This window comes from Kluyveromyces lactis (assembly GCF_000002515.2).
Source record: "Kluyveromyces lactis strain NRRL Y-1140 chromosome E complete sequence".
NCBI classification, from domain to species: Eukaryota; Fungi; Ascomycota; class Saccharomycetes; order Saccharomycetales; family Saccharomycetaceae; genus Kluyveromyces; species Kluyveromyces lactis.
The window spans coordinates 2,093,114-2,107,133 of NC_006041.1; the positions used below are offsets into that span (position 1 = coordinate 2,093,114).

Sequence of the window (14,020 nt, forward strand, 5' to 3'; positions counted from 1 at the left end):
GAATTTGTGATTAGGGTTTAATCGCTGAATTCTGAAGTGACCTTTTAACTGACCGTAAAGTACAATAAAAGGTTTTAAAGTTCTGTTAAGATAGATTCTAAAACAGAAATAAAAAGACAAATATCAGAAATGGCTTCTAAGAACACTTACTCTGACTTCAAGTTGGCAACTGAATTGCCAGCCTGGAACCAATTGCAATCTTTGTACGAACAAAAGGGTAAAAAGCTAAATGTTAAGGACGAGTTTGCTAAGGACAATTCTCGTTATGAAAAGTTTGCCAAGACGTTTGTCAATTACGATGGTTCAAAGATCTTGTTTGATTTTTCCAAGAACTTAGTTGACGATGAAATCTTGAAGTCTTTGATCCAATTGGCTAAGGAAGCTAAGGTCACCTCATTGAGAGATGCCATGTTCAACGGTGAACCAATCAACTTCACTGAAGGACGTGCTGTGTACCACGTTGCCTTGAGAAACAGAAGTTTGAAGCCAATGTACGTTGATGGTACCAACGTCACTCCAGAGGTTGACGCTGTGTTGCAACACATGAAGGAGTTCACCGAAGAAGTCAGATCTGGTGCTTGGAAGGGTTACACCGGTAAGTCTATTACCGATGTTGTCAACATTGGTATCGGTGGTTCAGATTTGGGTCCAGTTATGGTGACTGAAGCATTGAAACATTATGCTACCAACTTGAAGGTACACTTTGTTTCTAACATTGACGGTACTCATATTGCTGAAACTTTGAAGGATTTGGACCATGAAACCACTTTGTTCTTGATCGCATCCAAGACTTTCACCACTGCTGAGACTATCACTAACGCAACTAGTGCTAAGAACTGGTTCTTATCTAAGAACGGTGGTGACCAATCCCATATCTCCAAGCATTTTGCTGCTTTGTCCACTAACGCTACTGAAGTTGAAAAGTTCGGTATCGACACAAAGAACATGTTCGGTTTTGAAAACTGGGTCGGTGGTCGTTACTCTGTTTGGTCCGCTATTGGTTTGTCAGTTGCTCTATACATCGGTTTCGACAACTTTGAAGCATTCTTGAAGGGTGCTGAGGCAGTAGACAAGCATTTCGTTGAAACTCCATTGGAAGACAACATTCCATTGTTGGGTGGTCTATTATCTGTTTGGTACAACAACTTCTTCGATGCTCAAACACATTTGGTTGCGCCATTCGATCAATACTTGCACAGATTCCCAGCTTATTTGCAACAATTGTCTATGGAATCCAACGGTAAGTCCGTCACCAGAGGTAATGTTTTTGCAAACTACTCTACTGGTTCTATCTTGTTCGGTGAACCAGCTACCAATGCTCAACATTCTTTCTTCCAATTGATTCACCAAGGTACCAAATTGATTCCATCTGATTTCATCTTGGCAGCCCAATCTCATAACCCAATTGAAAACAACCTACATCAAAAAATGCTAGCATCTAACTTCTTCGCTCAAGCTGAGGCATTGATGGTCGGTAAAGATGAAGAACAGGTCAAATCAGAAGGTGCCACTGGTGGTCTAGTACCTCACAAGGTCTTCTCTGGTAACAGACCAACCACTTCCATCTTGGCTCAAAAGATTACTCCAGCTACCCTTGGTGCTTTGATTGCTTACTACGAACACGTTACATTCACCGAAGGTGCTATCTGGAACATCAACTCATTTGACCAATGGGGTGTTGAATTAGGTAAGGTTTTGGCTAAGGTTATTGGTAGTGAATTGGCCACTGATAACAAGATTTCTTCTCACGACAGTTCCACCAACGGTTTGATCAACCAATTTAAAGAATGGATCTAATGTGAGAATGCGATGCAATTTCCTTTTCACCTAAGATATGCAGTGAACTTAGAATTCCACATCTTTACGTACAACCAAACTAAATAAACTTCTTTATCAAAACGCTATGTGCAATGAATGACTTATATACGACAATGTCACGAATATCAACTACATTGGAAGTAATTGTTTTCACTTAATCAATCTCTTTTTTCATATTTACATTAAGGAAAATGAAAAATGATACACGTCCAAAAGATTCAACAACGCGTGATGTAGTGCGAGAGTACAGACATCGAGATTGTGACAAGATATAACAATACCAAGCTAGCTCATAGCATATAGAGGACGCAACAATGAGTGAGTTGATTATAGAAGAACCTCCAGAACTGGGCTCTGGAATTTCTAATGAAGTACAGCAAAGGTATACCAATTGGAAGAAGAATACAAAGTTGCTCTACGACTATTTGAATACAAACACATCGAAATGGCCATCTCTATCCTGCCAATTCTTCCCAGACCGTACTCTTACGAATGACAAACAAAGGATATTATTATCTTCATTCACATCGCAGCAACTTCCGCAGGATGAGTCAATTTACATCGGGTCCATATCTACCATGAATCATATGAAATGGAGTTCCATCAATAACTTCGACATGGATGAAATGGAATTTAAACTGGATAATTCATTGAAACTGAACGACAAGACATTAGAAGAAGAGGTACGAATAACGTACCCTGACGGTGATTGCAACAGATGTCGGTACATGCCTCAGAACCCCGATATAATTGGGACTGCATCATCAAATGGATCAGTGTACATATTTGATAGAACGAAACATGGTAATAAGATTTCCACAGGCAGGAAATTCGAAATCGAATGCAGAAATAACGGTGACGATGAACAGGACGAGAGTTTATCCCTTGCATGGAATTACCAATTGGAGGGTACCTTAGCTACATGTCAAAGTAACGGGAAAGTAAAAGTATGGGATCTTACTAAATTTGATAAGTCGAAACAGAGAATGGAAATACCTGAAAGAGAGAGTGTGATGGACGCGAATGGAGTCAATGATGTGTCATGGATGGTAAACCACACTTCCATTTTAGCATCATGCGGAGAATCCAACGTCATTGGACTGATAGACATAAGACAAGATACGAAAATGGACACATTACACCGTACTACACATACAGATGGAATCAATGCCATCGAGTTTAACTATAAGAACGATATGATATTGTGTACCGGTGATTCTCAGGGCCAGTTAAAGATCTGGGACATAAGAGATTTCAAGGAGCCAATAAAGGAATGGGAACATGGAGATCAGGATCCCATCTCTGCCATTCAATGGAACCCTCAGATACCGCAAATACTGGCCACTGCAGATCAACAGAGTGGATTAGTGAAGATATGGGATGCATCAGGTGAACAAGAGGACTCTAACGCTGAAAACAACATGCTATTATTTGTCCATGGTGGTCACATGCTCGGAGTCAACGACATTTCATGGTCACAACATGATCCATGGACCATGTGCAGTGTATCGAACGACAATTCAATTCATATCTGGAAGCCAGCAGCAAACTTAGTAGAACAATTGTAGATTAAACTGGAACATGTCGTCGATATATACATGTATCGGTATTGTTTATTCGCATATAATAAATGTGTCGCACGACACAAGAAACACGTTACTCTTCCTTGAATTCCTTTCACGTGACCTATAACCAATCATAGCACTGAACATGGACCAAATCACCGGGTACGAGATGCCACTCTTTACAACTCTCTACAACTCTCTACAACTCTTCTATGCAAACAGGTATACAAAGGATATGCCAATCTACCATGTTTCAACTCTATACTAGTTGCACAAGATACGCCATCAGCAACTGTTGTATGTTTTATAGTTGTATACTACTTTATGCCAATACTTTCCACTACGTATAGCCCATTTTTTATTTTCCAGCAGCCAGGCCAATTCGAGGGAAAACAAAATTTTCTCTTTCAACTTTTGGCGAAACTTTTAGGATTTGGAAATACCTACACTTTTCACACATCGAAATCCAATTAACTGACCTTTAATTAGTTAGAAGTTATAGACATACGTTTGTGTTATTCTTGAATTGTAGTTCATTTTGAGTTTTATTTCGACTAGCTGATTGACTGCCCTTTCATTTAGATCCTTATCTACTTTTAATTTGCCGTTCCAGTTTCACCAAAGAGCTTTAGGAGAAAGGTGCGAACTTGAGTTAAATTGATTGACAAACAGAACCGAAAAGGAGATCCAAAACTGATATATCAAATATGTTCCGTGCTTTGACTTTGAAGGCTTCCGCTAGACCAGTTGTTGCCGGCTTGTGCTCTCGCCAAGCCCCAATTGCTGCTGTTCGTTACATGTCTACCCCATCACCACAAGATCCAAAGGCCAAGGCTTCTTCAATCTTGGATGCTTTGCCAGGTAACACTGCTTTGTCCAAGACTGGTATCTTGGCCACCAGTGCTGCCGCTGCCGTGTATGCTATCTCTAACCAATTGTACGTTTTGAACGAAGAAACCATCTTGGTTGCTACTTTCACCGGTGTTGTGTTGGCTGGTATCAAGTTCTTGGCTCCAGCTTACAACGAATTCGCTGAAAACAGAGTTAAGCAAGTCAGCAGCATCTTGAACTCCTCCAGAACCAAGCATGTTGATGCTGTCAAGGAAAGAATCGAATCCGTTTCTGAATTGAAGAACGTTTCTGATACTACCAAGGTTTTGTTCGATGTTTCCAAGGAAACTGTCAAGTTAGAAGCTGAAGCTTTCGAATTGAAGCAACAAGTTGACTTGGCTGCTGAAGCCAAGTCTGTATTGGACTCATGGGTCAGATACGAAGCCTCTGTTCGTCAATTACAACAACAACAAATCGCTGACTCCGTTGTCGCCAAGGTTCAAAGTGAATTGGGTAACCCTAAGTTCCAAGAAAAGGTCTTGCAACAATCCGTTGCTGACGTGGAAAAGTTGTTGGCTAACTTGAAATAAGTTTGATTTACATATTGTCTCTCCCTGTTTTAGAAGAGCACCGTGTTTTTCTTAACTTCTTTTCAATATATTTACAACAACCAAACTAAAAACCACAACGTACAATGACTTTTTGAATAATGTTAGCCGCAAATTAAGAAATAAAAGACCACTTTACATTTGTCATGTCTTTTCGATACTTTTGACATGATTATAATGGCTTTTTTGAAGGCAATTGCTGGCTCTATGCGTGCTTCATATTCAAACTAATGGGCCCCTTTATGAAACTAGATATTCCAAAGATTTAAACAAAAAAATAACTGCAATAAAAATACACTTTTACAATAAATTTAACATCAAATCTACAGATCAATATCAACATTGTCATCATCAAACCACAATCACATTATTATCCCTTTTTCTCTTCTTCATTATATAAGATTTGAGCTATTGCTTTCATGTCAACATCAACCATCTTTTCATAACCTTATATAGAAGAATGGCTCGCGAACTTACGACAAAAGAATGACTATATTAAATTTAACTTGACAAAGGTAATCTCGTATTCTATTTAAACATAATCGAACCCTTACGATGATTTTTGGTCCTGGTCTTTTATGTTAGGTTTCGGTAGTGGTATTTCTTTTAGTCCGTTTAATCTAGGCTCTATCGGTGTGTCTCGCCTAAAAGTTCTTGGATTATAAGGAATATTTTTTAACCCAAATGGCGCCTTACCGGAGGGATTCCAATCTGGATCATAAAAGATGCTTTTAATACCTAGCTCGGCACTCATCGGTTTCTTAATGTCTTCTTTTCGTACATCAGACAAATCTTCATTTTCTATGTTCTTACGCTTAAGTTGAGATACTTGTTGCTGTAATGAGTGCTCTATAGTTTAATGTTAGTAACTGATGATGCAAAATAAAATCTAAATAATGACACATACTATCCATTTCAGTTGTATGAATACTGGTAATACTTGACGGAGGTTTTTTACTAGTTCTTTTTTTGCTTGACTTTATCAACTTGGTGCTGGTTTTACAAAGACTTCATAAGTTATTTTAAGGTTTTCTTCATGAAAATATCAGAATCATAATGACTATGTTTAATGATGAAGTGGTATATGATATCTGAATTTCGTGGCCAACTATACGGATACCGCCGACTAACAATGACCGATACTCCTTCGAACACAGACCCACTACAATCTGCAATTGCTCCTGATTTCAGCAGCGTCCCTACTCAAGCACTTGACGCGCTTCGAATGAAGTTTTCTCAGCTTACTGCATCATTGTCCAAGATTAGAGATGAAATGTCCAGGGCAGAACTTCCGCAATGGTATACTCTACAAGCGCAGTTAACGGTGACTCTATCACAGCTCTCATCACTTACAAATACTTTAGACCACTATGAGGAGACTTTGGATGCGACAGTAGCTTACCCACTACCTTCATTTCCAACTACTGCCCATGAAGGATTAATCACTACGTTGATGAGAAAAAAGAATATACCTGAAGTCGATGAATGGATAAAAGATGCCAAGGAGACTAACGGTTTAGATGTGGACTCTTTGAGCGATGCAGAAATTAAAAAGTTGATCAATAAAGATAAAGACATAACCTCTTGGGCAACGAAATGTCTACTCGATGAAAGAGCAAAACATTCATATACTGGGTTGTACACCACAAAGGAGCGTCAAACTGAATCGATTGATGACAGAGATAACCTGTATACGTCTTCTGTTTCTAATGTAAAGACTTCAAGACCTTTCAGCGTTGATAAAGTCCTCAAATTTGTCAATCAGGGAGAATCATACTAATCAACCTTTCAATTAATGCAAAAACTGGTTGTTCGATTGATATTATATATAGTGCAACTAAGTATTATATGGACATGATTTTATTTACAAGATCGGGAATGACAAAATATGGTTACATATAGAAGGATTTTTCCATGCAAAGTGTGTTATTAGAGATTAGGGCCCTTTGAACAGGCCAATCTTGAGTTATGGTTGCCAACGGTACACCGGGGTTCATCTGTTAAACGAAATAATAGAGGAGGGAGAGGATCAAGATAGTAATTTAATTACCAGTTCCCATGTTCCAAACATGATAATACTGTTAGGAACAGTTCTTAACAAATGAGGCGTCAAACCACTATACATTGAAACGAGGCCTTCTTCCTTAATGATGACCCTAAATGACTGTACTAATCCGGTGTACTTCAATTTACCATTCTCTGTTGGGGCCTGTCTTAATCTTGTTCTAACAACTTCATGGGGGTAAGTGACGATACTGGCTACAAATTTGGCTAAACCAGCACTTCCCGACCTTTGACACCATTCTTTAACTTTGTCACTAGTACTTTTAGCGTCCTCATGAATATGGCCGAATTTTTCAATAGACCTTTCTTTTATAATTCTCTTCATTTGCTCGTACAAAATCCATTGAAGAATACCTTCAACTGAGCCTAGATATGAGGCACTCAAACCTTTGTAAAGACCGAGAACACCCTCATTTTTGACAACGCTCTTAATACAGTCCAGCGAATTCTTATACGTTTTTGTTCCTGCTTTATCAAGCTGTAATCTAGTTTTAACGAGCCAAATAGGATTTGTAACGGTGGATGTAGCCCAACCAGCGGTGGCTGCCGCTAACAAATGAATCCAAGGAGCTTCCTGGCCATTATTAAGTGTTCTGGAATATATATCCTTGGTAGTACCGTACGTTAAAAAGTTGATACTTCTAGCAGGAATGACACCAACTAAATTAGGTCCTAAACCTTTGAACAAACTTCTGAATCCTTCCTGTCTATAAACGTTACCGATAATACCAAAAGTTTCTTTGAAATGCAGCAAACTCCTTGACACAAAATGGAGAGTGCTGCTTCCATTATTTTGCATGGCCGCAGATTTGTATTGCGTTCGGAAAACATCACTTTGTAAACGGGTCTTAACAACATCAAACGGGCAAGTGACAATGGCTCCAGCCATACCGCCAATACCACCAGCTACAAAATGAACCCAGGGTTTCACTGCTGGCTGGCTATCATCTTTTATCGTTGGGAGACTTATTCTATCGGCACTTTTCAAATTAGCTGCCTTCTCATCACTACCTAAAAATGGAGTTGACTCGATGGCATCTGATTCTAATTTATCAAAATCGTTCTTTCCCATTGTAGTATCTTCAAATAACACTTACTGGGTCGATGTAATTCTCTTGAAATGATGGAATTATCTCACTTTGAACAAACACAATCCAAATCACTGCTTTTCACCTCAGCAGTTAAGAAAAAAGGGATTGAAATGCAACGAATTGACCTGGTCCCCAAAGTAAAACAGAATAACGGTGCTATTTTCAGCAGATACCTGTATAATCGTTTTATATAACTGAACTAGAAGCTCTTGGCCTGTGTCTTCCCCTGATTGTAGGGAACCTGTAATGTTTCCGTCAGATGATATTCCTTTGATATGATGAGATGAGCTTTCAAAATTTTAACATTCGCAGAATTACTTTTTTACTAATGTTCCCTGCAACAGCAGCAATCGGCTGGATAAGTTGTCTGACACCATACAAAATTAGAAACGTAAGGCAAATAATTTACATGAAAGTTTTTATTGTGAGAACAGATATTATTTTTGATTGAATAGATATTCACTATTATATTATATCTTTAACGAGCAATTCCAATAATATATATAGAAGTTATAAACAAAAACTTTGCAAACCATGATAATTTGAGAAGATTAGATGAAAGTTTCGTATGGAACTGGAGCCAAAGTTTGAGGGACGTTACCTTCGGTAGAAACGACACGGGATTCCTTTGGTTGAGCTGGTTGTCTCTTTAATTGGACGGCAACACCTTGAGCCTTAGCTTCGGCCTTCTTGGCAGCGTTAGACTTAACTCTTTCCAAAAATTCTTGTCTACACTTGGAGTGCTTGATGTGTTCAACTCTCAAGTTCAATCTCTTTTCCAAGTATCTGTTACCAACCATCTTGTTGATGATGATACCAACGGAAGACTTGGTGACGTTGTAGACAACACCGGTCTTACCTTGGTAGAACTTGTGTGGCATACCCTTGTGGATAGAACCGTTAGCCTTGATGTCAACAATGTCACCAACCTTGTAAACCTTCATGTAGGTAGACAAGGCGATGGCACCGTGCTTTCTAAAGTCACGTTGGAACATGTAACGAGTACGAGATCTGTAACCGTGTCTGTTTTAATATTAAAATGCGAAATTTTAACTTGTTAGTAAAATGGATTCTTATTACACATTGCATTCCCTAGCGAGGGTGTGCTTATCTTCAATCCAGTGAGTATAATGTCAAAAAAGTTCGTAAGATGATTGCTCATTACAGGTCTGATTGTTATGAATATCTTTATAAGCCTCTTCAGATAAAAAGATCACTTAAAGATTTCGTTACCAGTAGATAGTATATTCCATCATAGTCCTATGGAGTTTTGATTCTCATGCCTTCCATAAACAAAGTATCGTTCCTAATCCTTGTTCCTTGTCACATCAGACGTAGTATCACACCTGAATTTCCCTGATGTCCAATTCTGTACAATGAGACTCTTAACCACGTTAGATTAGTCCTTAGCAAGGCTGCTTCACTTTACTGTTTCGACGTCTAGTCATTTTAACCACTATGCTTGTTGATGATCTACTGATATCCACGCATATCCATTCTATCTTCAATCTTCAATTCTTTATGACATTTACTTGGAAAAACTTTTGAATGTTGCTACCACATACGATTTACCCATTTTTGCTTATTGATCCTTGGTTGTTGACGGGGTCTTGTGCTTGATTCAAAGAGGTATTGTGTATACTATCATTAAAGACTTTTTGTTTTCTATACACTCTATGAAACATGCCTATACCGCAGAACTCACGAACACAGCATGCAGAATCACAAACTTCCCAATGCTGCCTCTGGATTGTCCAGTCAAGGGTCGGTGAAACTAGGACCGGTCCAGTGTGGAGAGGGTAGTAGGCCGTTTCCCAGCTCAGCCAGTGAGAATGCTCTGCCTAGCAGCTGGTAGTGGTTATTGGGATTGTGTTCCCGAGCTAGACAGAGAGGAGAATTACCAAGCCAATGGTGGGGAAAGACCTTCAGAATTGGCGGCCCCAGGGTGGGGCCAGTGTGGTACCCAGCGAAAGCAAGTTGCAGGAATTGTGGAATGCGTCCACGATCAAACAATATTGAACTCACAACTTTCAAAGAAAAATTCCATTTTAGGTTAACTAGTTAAAATAAAATTTCAAGAAAAAGCCATGGCACCAAAAGGCCGATGGGTGTACGGATGGATGGACAGTCCGCATATAGAGGAAGGTATGTAATGTCGTAATGCTTCTTGTCGAAATGACGGAATGAGTTGAAAGAGATGTCTTTCGACGTTTTTTAAGCAATGTACCGTGAAAGGTAAACTGGTATATATTTTGTTATGGTTTCTCAACGAGCCAAGACAACTTGAACGTAGTTAAAATGATCTCACTGTAAGAAAACCATTAATTAATTATCGTAATATACACCTTAAAATACCGTTTTTGTAAAACAGAGATAAATGATATTAAATGAAACTGCTACACTAGTTTTGTTTCTGTTTTCTGCTTAAATCAATCACATGAGAAAGATGTTAATTCTATATACACAACACAGCAGTGAATAGTTGGGATCAGCTTCTTAACCATCATAAAAACTCTGAAATGAAGTTGAAAAGAAAAAGAAGTAAAGGCAAAATGATCAAAAGCTAATATAAAAAAGTGATGCTGAAACATTAGTTGTTTTCAGCAATTGTAGTTTTTTGTGTAGTTTTTGAATGCGTTTATTCTTCGTCAGCTTCTTCACCACCAGCAGCAGCAGCTCTCTTTCTGGCCACTCTACCTGGTCTAGCACCACCGAATGGAGAGGTTCTAGCGAAGTCAATGTGCTTCTCAGATTCCAATCTGACCATGAAAGATGGGATGTTGACGATTTGCTTACCAACAGCAATGTGTCTTTGGGAGATCAAGACTCTAGCGTGGTGAACAGACTTGGCCAAACCCAACTTGTAGACTTGGGTTTGCAATCTTCTTTCCAAGAAATCTTCAACCTTCAAAGCCAAGACATAATCCAACTTCTTCTTGTCTTCAGACAAGACACCAATTCTCACCAATCTTCTGATCAAAGCATTACCTTCGAACAATCTCTTTGGGTCCTTTTCGTCTCTGGTCAACAAATCTCTGGCGGCTCTTCTGATCTTAGACAATTGGAAAGAAATTCTGTAAATTTCTCTCTTGTTCTTCAAACCGTATTCACCAGCCAACTTCAATTCGGCGTCCAAACGAGCGGATTCGTAAGGTCTCTTTGGAGTAGAGTAAGTCTTGGAGTAAGTTCTTGGGGCTCCTGTTTGGATAATAATTTCTTGTTAGTGAAAATATTCAAAATAATTGTAAAACTCACGTGCACATATGTACTCGTTGTCCCCAATATATCTGATACTAAAATCCAAAGATCACTGCACTACGAGGATATACAAACGGGCGATATAATATCTACTCATGAAACATTAAACTATTGACACATCAAACATTTAAGAACATGAAAACACATGAACAAAAAAGAAGTATAACTGAAAAAAACGAAGTCCATTCTGTGGGTCAATTGACAACAGAATGAGGTGTTAATTCATACAGTACTAAATAAGAGCTCTCGCTCTTATTGATTTGCATTAAAATGTTTCTATCCTTGAGCTGAAGTGTCGGGTTTTCAACGACAAGGAACAAATGAAACAGTTTAGATTGCAAATCGAATATCAGTACTTGAAATACTTTGAGTCAATAATTTAATTGAATCATGAGGACCCGATCCTCGAAGGAAGATTTAAGCTAGCTGATGCTGGCATTATCTTCCCCATCTCTAGACAATCCAAAGGAAAGACTTGAAATGTAACAGAGTGTATCAATGAAGCATATCTGGAATGTGATACCACATACTTGGCATTGTAACTCGATGATTCTTGTGTTCTTTTGTTCATGTAGAAATGTGTTAGTCTGTTAAAGTGACAATGCCTTTTTATACTCGTTCGGTATTCTGACATTGAATTTTTCAAAAATTTCAGAGTTCGTACTATGTCGAATACTGAAAGCATCCTCATTTCCAAATCAGGAAATTAGTCCTATAGTTGAAAATACAATGGTGTACGGGCGATAACAGTCCTGTCACCAAACCATAACCTGGTGTCCTAGAAAGTAGTTATGAAGTGGACGGGAGGCTAGGTGTTGACGGAATGCAAGAGCTCATCACACACTTGGTTTGGTCAGTTTGGAATTAAAAAGGTTGCAAGAGTAGATAATGCAAAAGTATGGAATCATTCTGCTAAATATGTATGAATAAGATAAAAATGTTAAAATACTTTGGTGTCAGCAATACCGACTTACTGACTATCGTTATTTTACTGAACTGAAGCAGCTTGTTGTCACCGTTGTGAATGCCTATGTTTAAGTAGAAAGAACCCTTTATAGTTCAGAATGGTAGTCCTTGATGATAGTATCGACATCTTCGATACTTAGTTGCCTGACATCACCTATCTGTTTAATCTTAGATGTTACTTCCTTAATTTGGTCATCGGATAAATGCAAATTTAGTTGTTCGACACGAGACTTGATTGCGTTCCAACCAGTTAATCTGTTGGCAAAGTGAATATATCTCTTCATACCGAAATCTTCTGGATTTAGAATTTCGTACGTAGATGGGTTAGCCAAGATGGCCTTGGCATGAATACCAGCCTTATGTGTGAATGCACAGAATCCAGTGATAGGGTTGTTAAATGGCACATTAACACTGACAGCATCTGCGACTAGATTTTCCAAATCACGTAGCTTGTGTAGCTTATATTTGGACTTGACGTATTCTGGGGCAGATACAATCATTCTTGCCATTAGACCACCAAGAGAGGTGATACCGTTTCTTTCACCAATACCCAACACGGAGACATCGATTAATCTGGCGCCGGCTTCTAACGCAGAATATGAGTTACCGATAGCACAACCAGTATCATCATGGAAATGACATTCGATATCACAAGAAACTACACTCTTCAATGTTCTGACTAGCTCATATACTTGTCTTGGGTTTGCGCAACCAACGGTGTCAGCAATACCGACTCTGTTGACACCGATCTTATCCACAGTCTTGTAAATGTTCAAAAGATCAACAATATCTGATCTGAAAGAATCTTCAGAGGAAAATCTGATCTCTAGACCCTTGGATTTAACGAATTCGATAACTTCGATAGCTGATTTCGCTATGTAGTTCATATCTTTACCATGAGAATATTCTCTCAAAAATTTGGAAGTACCGATGACGACATCGACACCGTCAACACCAGTTTCAACAGCGACTCTAGCATCATCCATATGACAACGAATATGCGTCAAAATCTTAGCCTTCAAGCCCAGCTTACAGATTGCTTCACAATCGCTTCTAGATTGTTCAGAGGCCACCGGAGAGGTAAGTTCGATATAATCGACACCGAAATCATCTAAAGCCTTGGCGATTTCGATTTTCTTCTCAGTAGAGAAAAATGCACTTGCAAATTGCTCACCTTCTCTTAGGGTTGATTCGATTAGCTGGAAGTTGCAAACATTTGATAATAAATCATTTGGAGATGGGGCATATGGATTCGAATTTACGGACATCTTGGATCAATCAATAGTTTTGACTTGGTGGTATTTTCCTAATGCCTATCTATGACTGAAGACAAACACACGATATACTATATCTCTGAGAAACGTTCAAGACCTACACAAATATGCGTTTATATATATATACCAATTCCAACATAGGTGTGGATTGACCTTATTTCCAACCTGGTCATCGCATCTAACTCTCAGAAGGCCAGTGGTGTATACTTTTTTTTTCATCAACACTGCTTTACACTGCATAAGAGTCATTATTCTCGCCAATGGATTCCTAATTAGGCTCAGAAACGCATGCAGAGAATTTGTCCAAGATTAAATAGAAACACGTACAAACTAAACATCATCGATTCGATGAATAATTACTACCAAAGAACACTACGCTTTGCCATTCACGACGATATCGCCACAGACACACCTGTGAATTTCCAGCGGAAATTCTAGTTAAAAATCCGGGTGACGCATGATGCTTCTAGTTTTTCAGTGAGAAAAAAATTTTTCCAGCGGAAAACAAAGCAATCGGTAAGAAAAGAAAGAACAAGTAAAGAAAA

At 38.7% G+C, this 14,020-nt stretch overlaps 9 protein-coding genes across 9 annotated transcripts; 4 read left to right on the forward strand and 5 right to left on the reverse strand.

Annotated features, from left to right (window-relative positions):
- Nucleotides 1-129: 129 nt before the first annotated feature.
- Nucleotides 130-1,797, forward strand: PGI1 (glucose-6-phosphate isomerase; the record flags this gene model as incomplete). Its single annotated transcript, XM_455013.1, has 1 exon — nucleotides 130-1,797. One exon carries the CDS (start codon nucleotides 130-132, stop codon nucleotides 1,795-1,797), a length of 1,668 nt encoding a protein of 555 aa, XP_455013.1.
- Nucleotides 1,798-2,132: 335 nt separating this feature from the next.
- Nucleotides 2,133-3,386, forward strand: MSI1 (Msi1p; the record flags this gene model as incomplete). Its single annotated transcript, XM_455014.1, has 1 exon — nucleotides 2,133-3,386. The coding sequence occupies one exon, from the start codon at nucleotides 2,133-2,135 to the stop codon at nucleotides 3,384-3,386; it is 1,254 nt and encodes a 417-aa protein (XP_455014.1).
- A 704-nt stretch (nucleotides 3,387-4,090) lies between these two features.
- On the forward strand, nucleotides 4,091-4,804 carry ATP4 (F1F0 ATP synthase subunit 4; the record flags this gene model as incomplete). Its single annotated transcript, XM_455015.1, has 1 exon — nucleotides 4,091-4,804. One exon carries the CDS (start codon nucleotides 4,091-4,093, stop codon nucleotides 4,802-4,804), a length of 714 nt encoding a protein of 237 aa, XP_455015.1.
- A 568-nt stretch (nucleotides 4,805-5,372) lies between these two features.
- AIM4 (Aim4p) lies at nucleotides 5,373-5,736 on the reverse strand (the record flags this gene model as incomplete). The annotated part of the gene is made up of 2 exons (XM_002999370.1): nucleotides 5,373-5,671; nucleotides 5,730-5,736. 2 exons carry the CDS (start codon nucleotides 5,734-5,736, stop codon nucleotides 5,373-5,375), a joined length of 306 nt encoding a protein of 101 aa, XP_002999416.1.
- A 155-nt stretch (nucleotides 5,737-5,891) lies between these two features.
- On the forward strand, nucleotides 5,892-6,602 carry MED8 (RNA polymerase II mediator complex subunit MED8; the record flags this gene model as incomplete). Its single annotated transcript, XM_455017.1, has 1 exon — nucleotides 5,892-6,602. One exon carries the CDS (start codon nucleotides 5,892-5,894, stop codon nucleotides 6,600-6,602), a length of 711 nt encoding a protein of 236 aa, XP_455017.1.
- A 249-nt stretch (nucleotides 6,603-6,851) lies between these two features.
- Nucleotides 6,852-7,958, reverse strand: RIM2 (Rim2p; the record flags this gene model as incomplete). Its single annotated transcript, XM_455018.1, has 1 exon — nucleotides 6,852-7,958. One exon carries the CDS (start codon nucleotides 7,956-7,958, stop codon nucleotides 6,852-6,854), a length of 1,107 nt encoding a protein of 368 aa, XP_455018.1.
- A 570-nt stretch (nucleotides 7,959-8,528) lies between these two features.
- On the reverse strand, nucleotides 8,529-9,553 carry RPL21A (60S ribosomal protein eL21; the record flags this gene model as incomplete). The annotated part of the gene is made up of 2 exons (XM_455019.1): nucleotides 8,529-9,000; nucleotides 9,543-9,553. The coding sequence occupies 2 exons, from the start codon at nucleotides 9,551-9,553 to the stop codon at nucleotides 8,529-8,531; spliced, it is 483 nt and encodes a 160-aa protein (XP_455019.1).
- Nucleotides 9,554-10,615: 1,062 nt separating this feature from the next.
- Nucleotides 10,616-11,772, reverse strand: RPS9B (40S ribosomal protein uS4; the record flags this gene model as incomplete). Its single annotated transcript, XM_455021.1, has 2 exons — nucleotides 10,616-11,175; nucleotides 11,766-11,772. 2 exons carry the CDS (start codon nucleotides 11,770-11,772, stop codon nucleotides 10,616-10,618), a joined length of 567 nt encoding a protein of 188 aa, XP_455021.1.
- Nucleotides 11,773-12,287: 515 nt separating this feature from the next.
- Nucleotides 12,288-13,469, reverse strand: KLLA0_E23695g (homocitrate synthase; the record flags this gene model as incomplete). The annotated part of the gene is made up of 1 exon (XM_455022.1): nucleotides 12,288-13,469. One exon carries the CDS (start codon nucleotides 13,467-13,469, stop codon nucleotides 12,288-12,290), a length of 1,182 nt encoding a protein of 393 aa, XP_455022.1.
- Nucleotides 13,470-14,020: the final 551 nt, after the last annotated feature.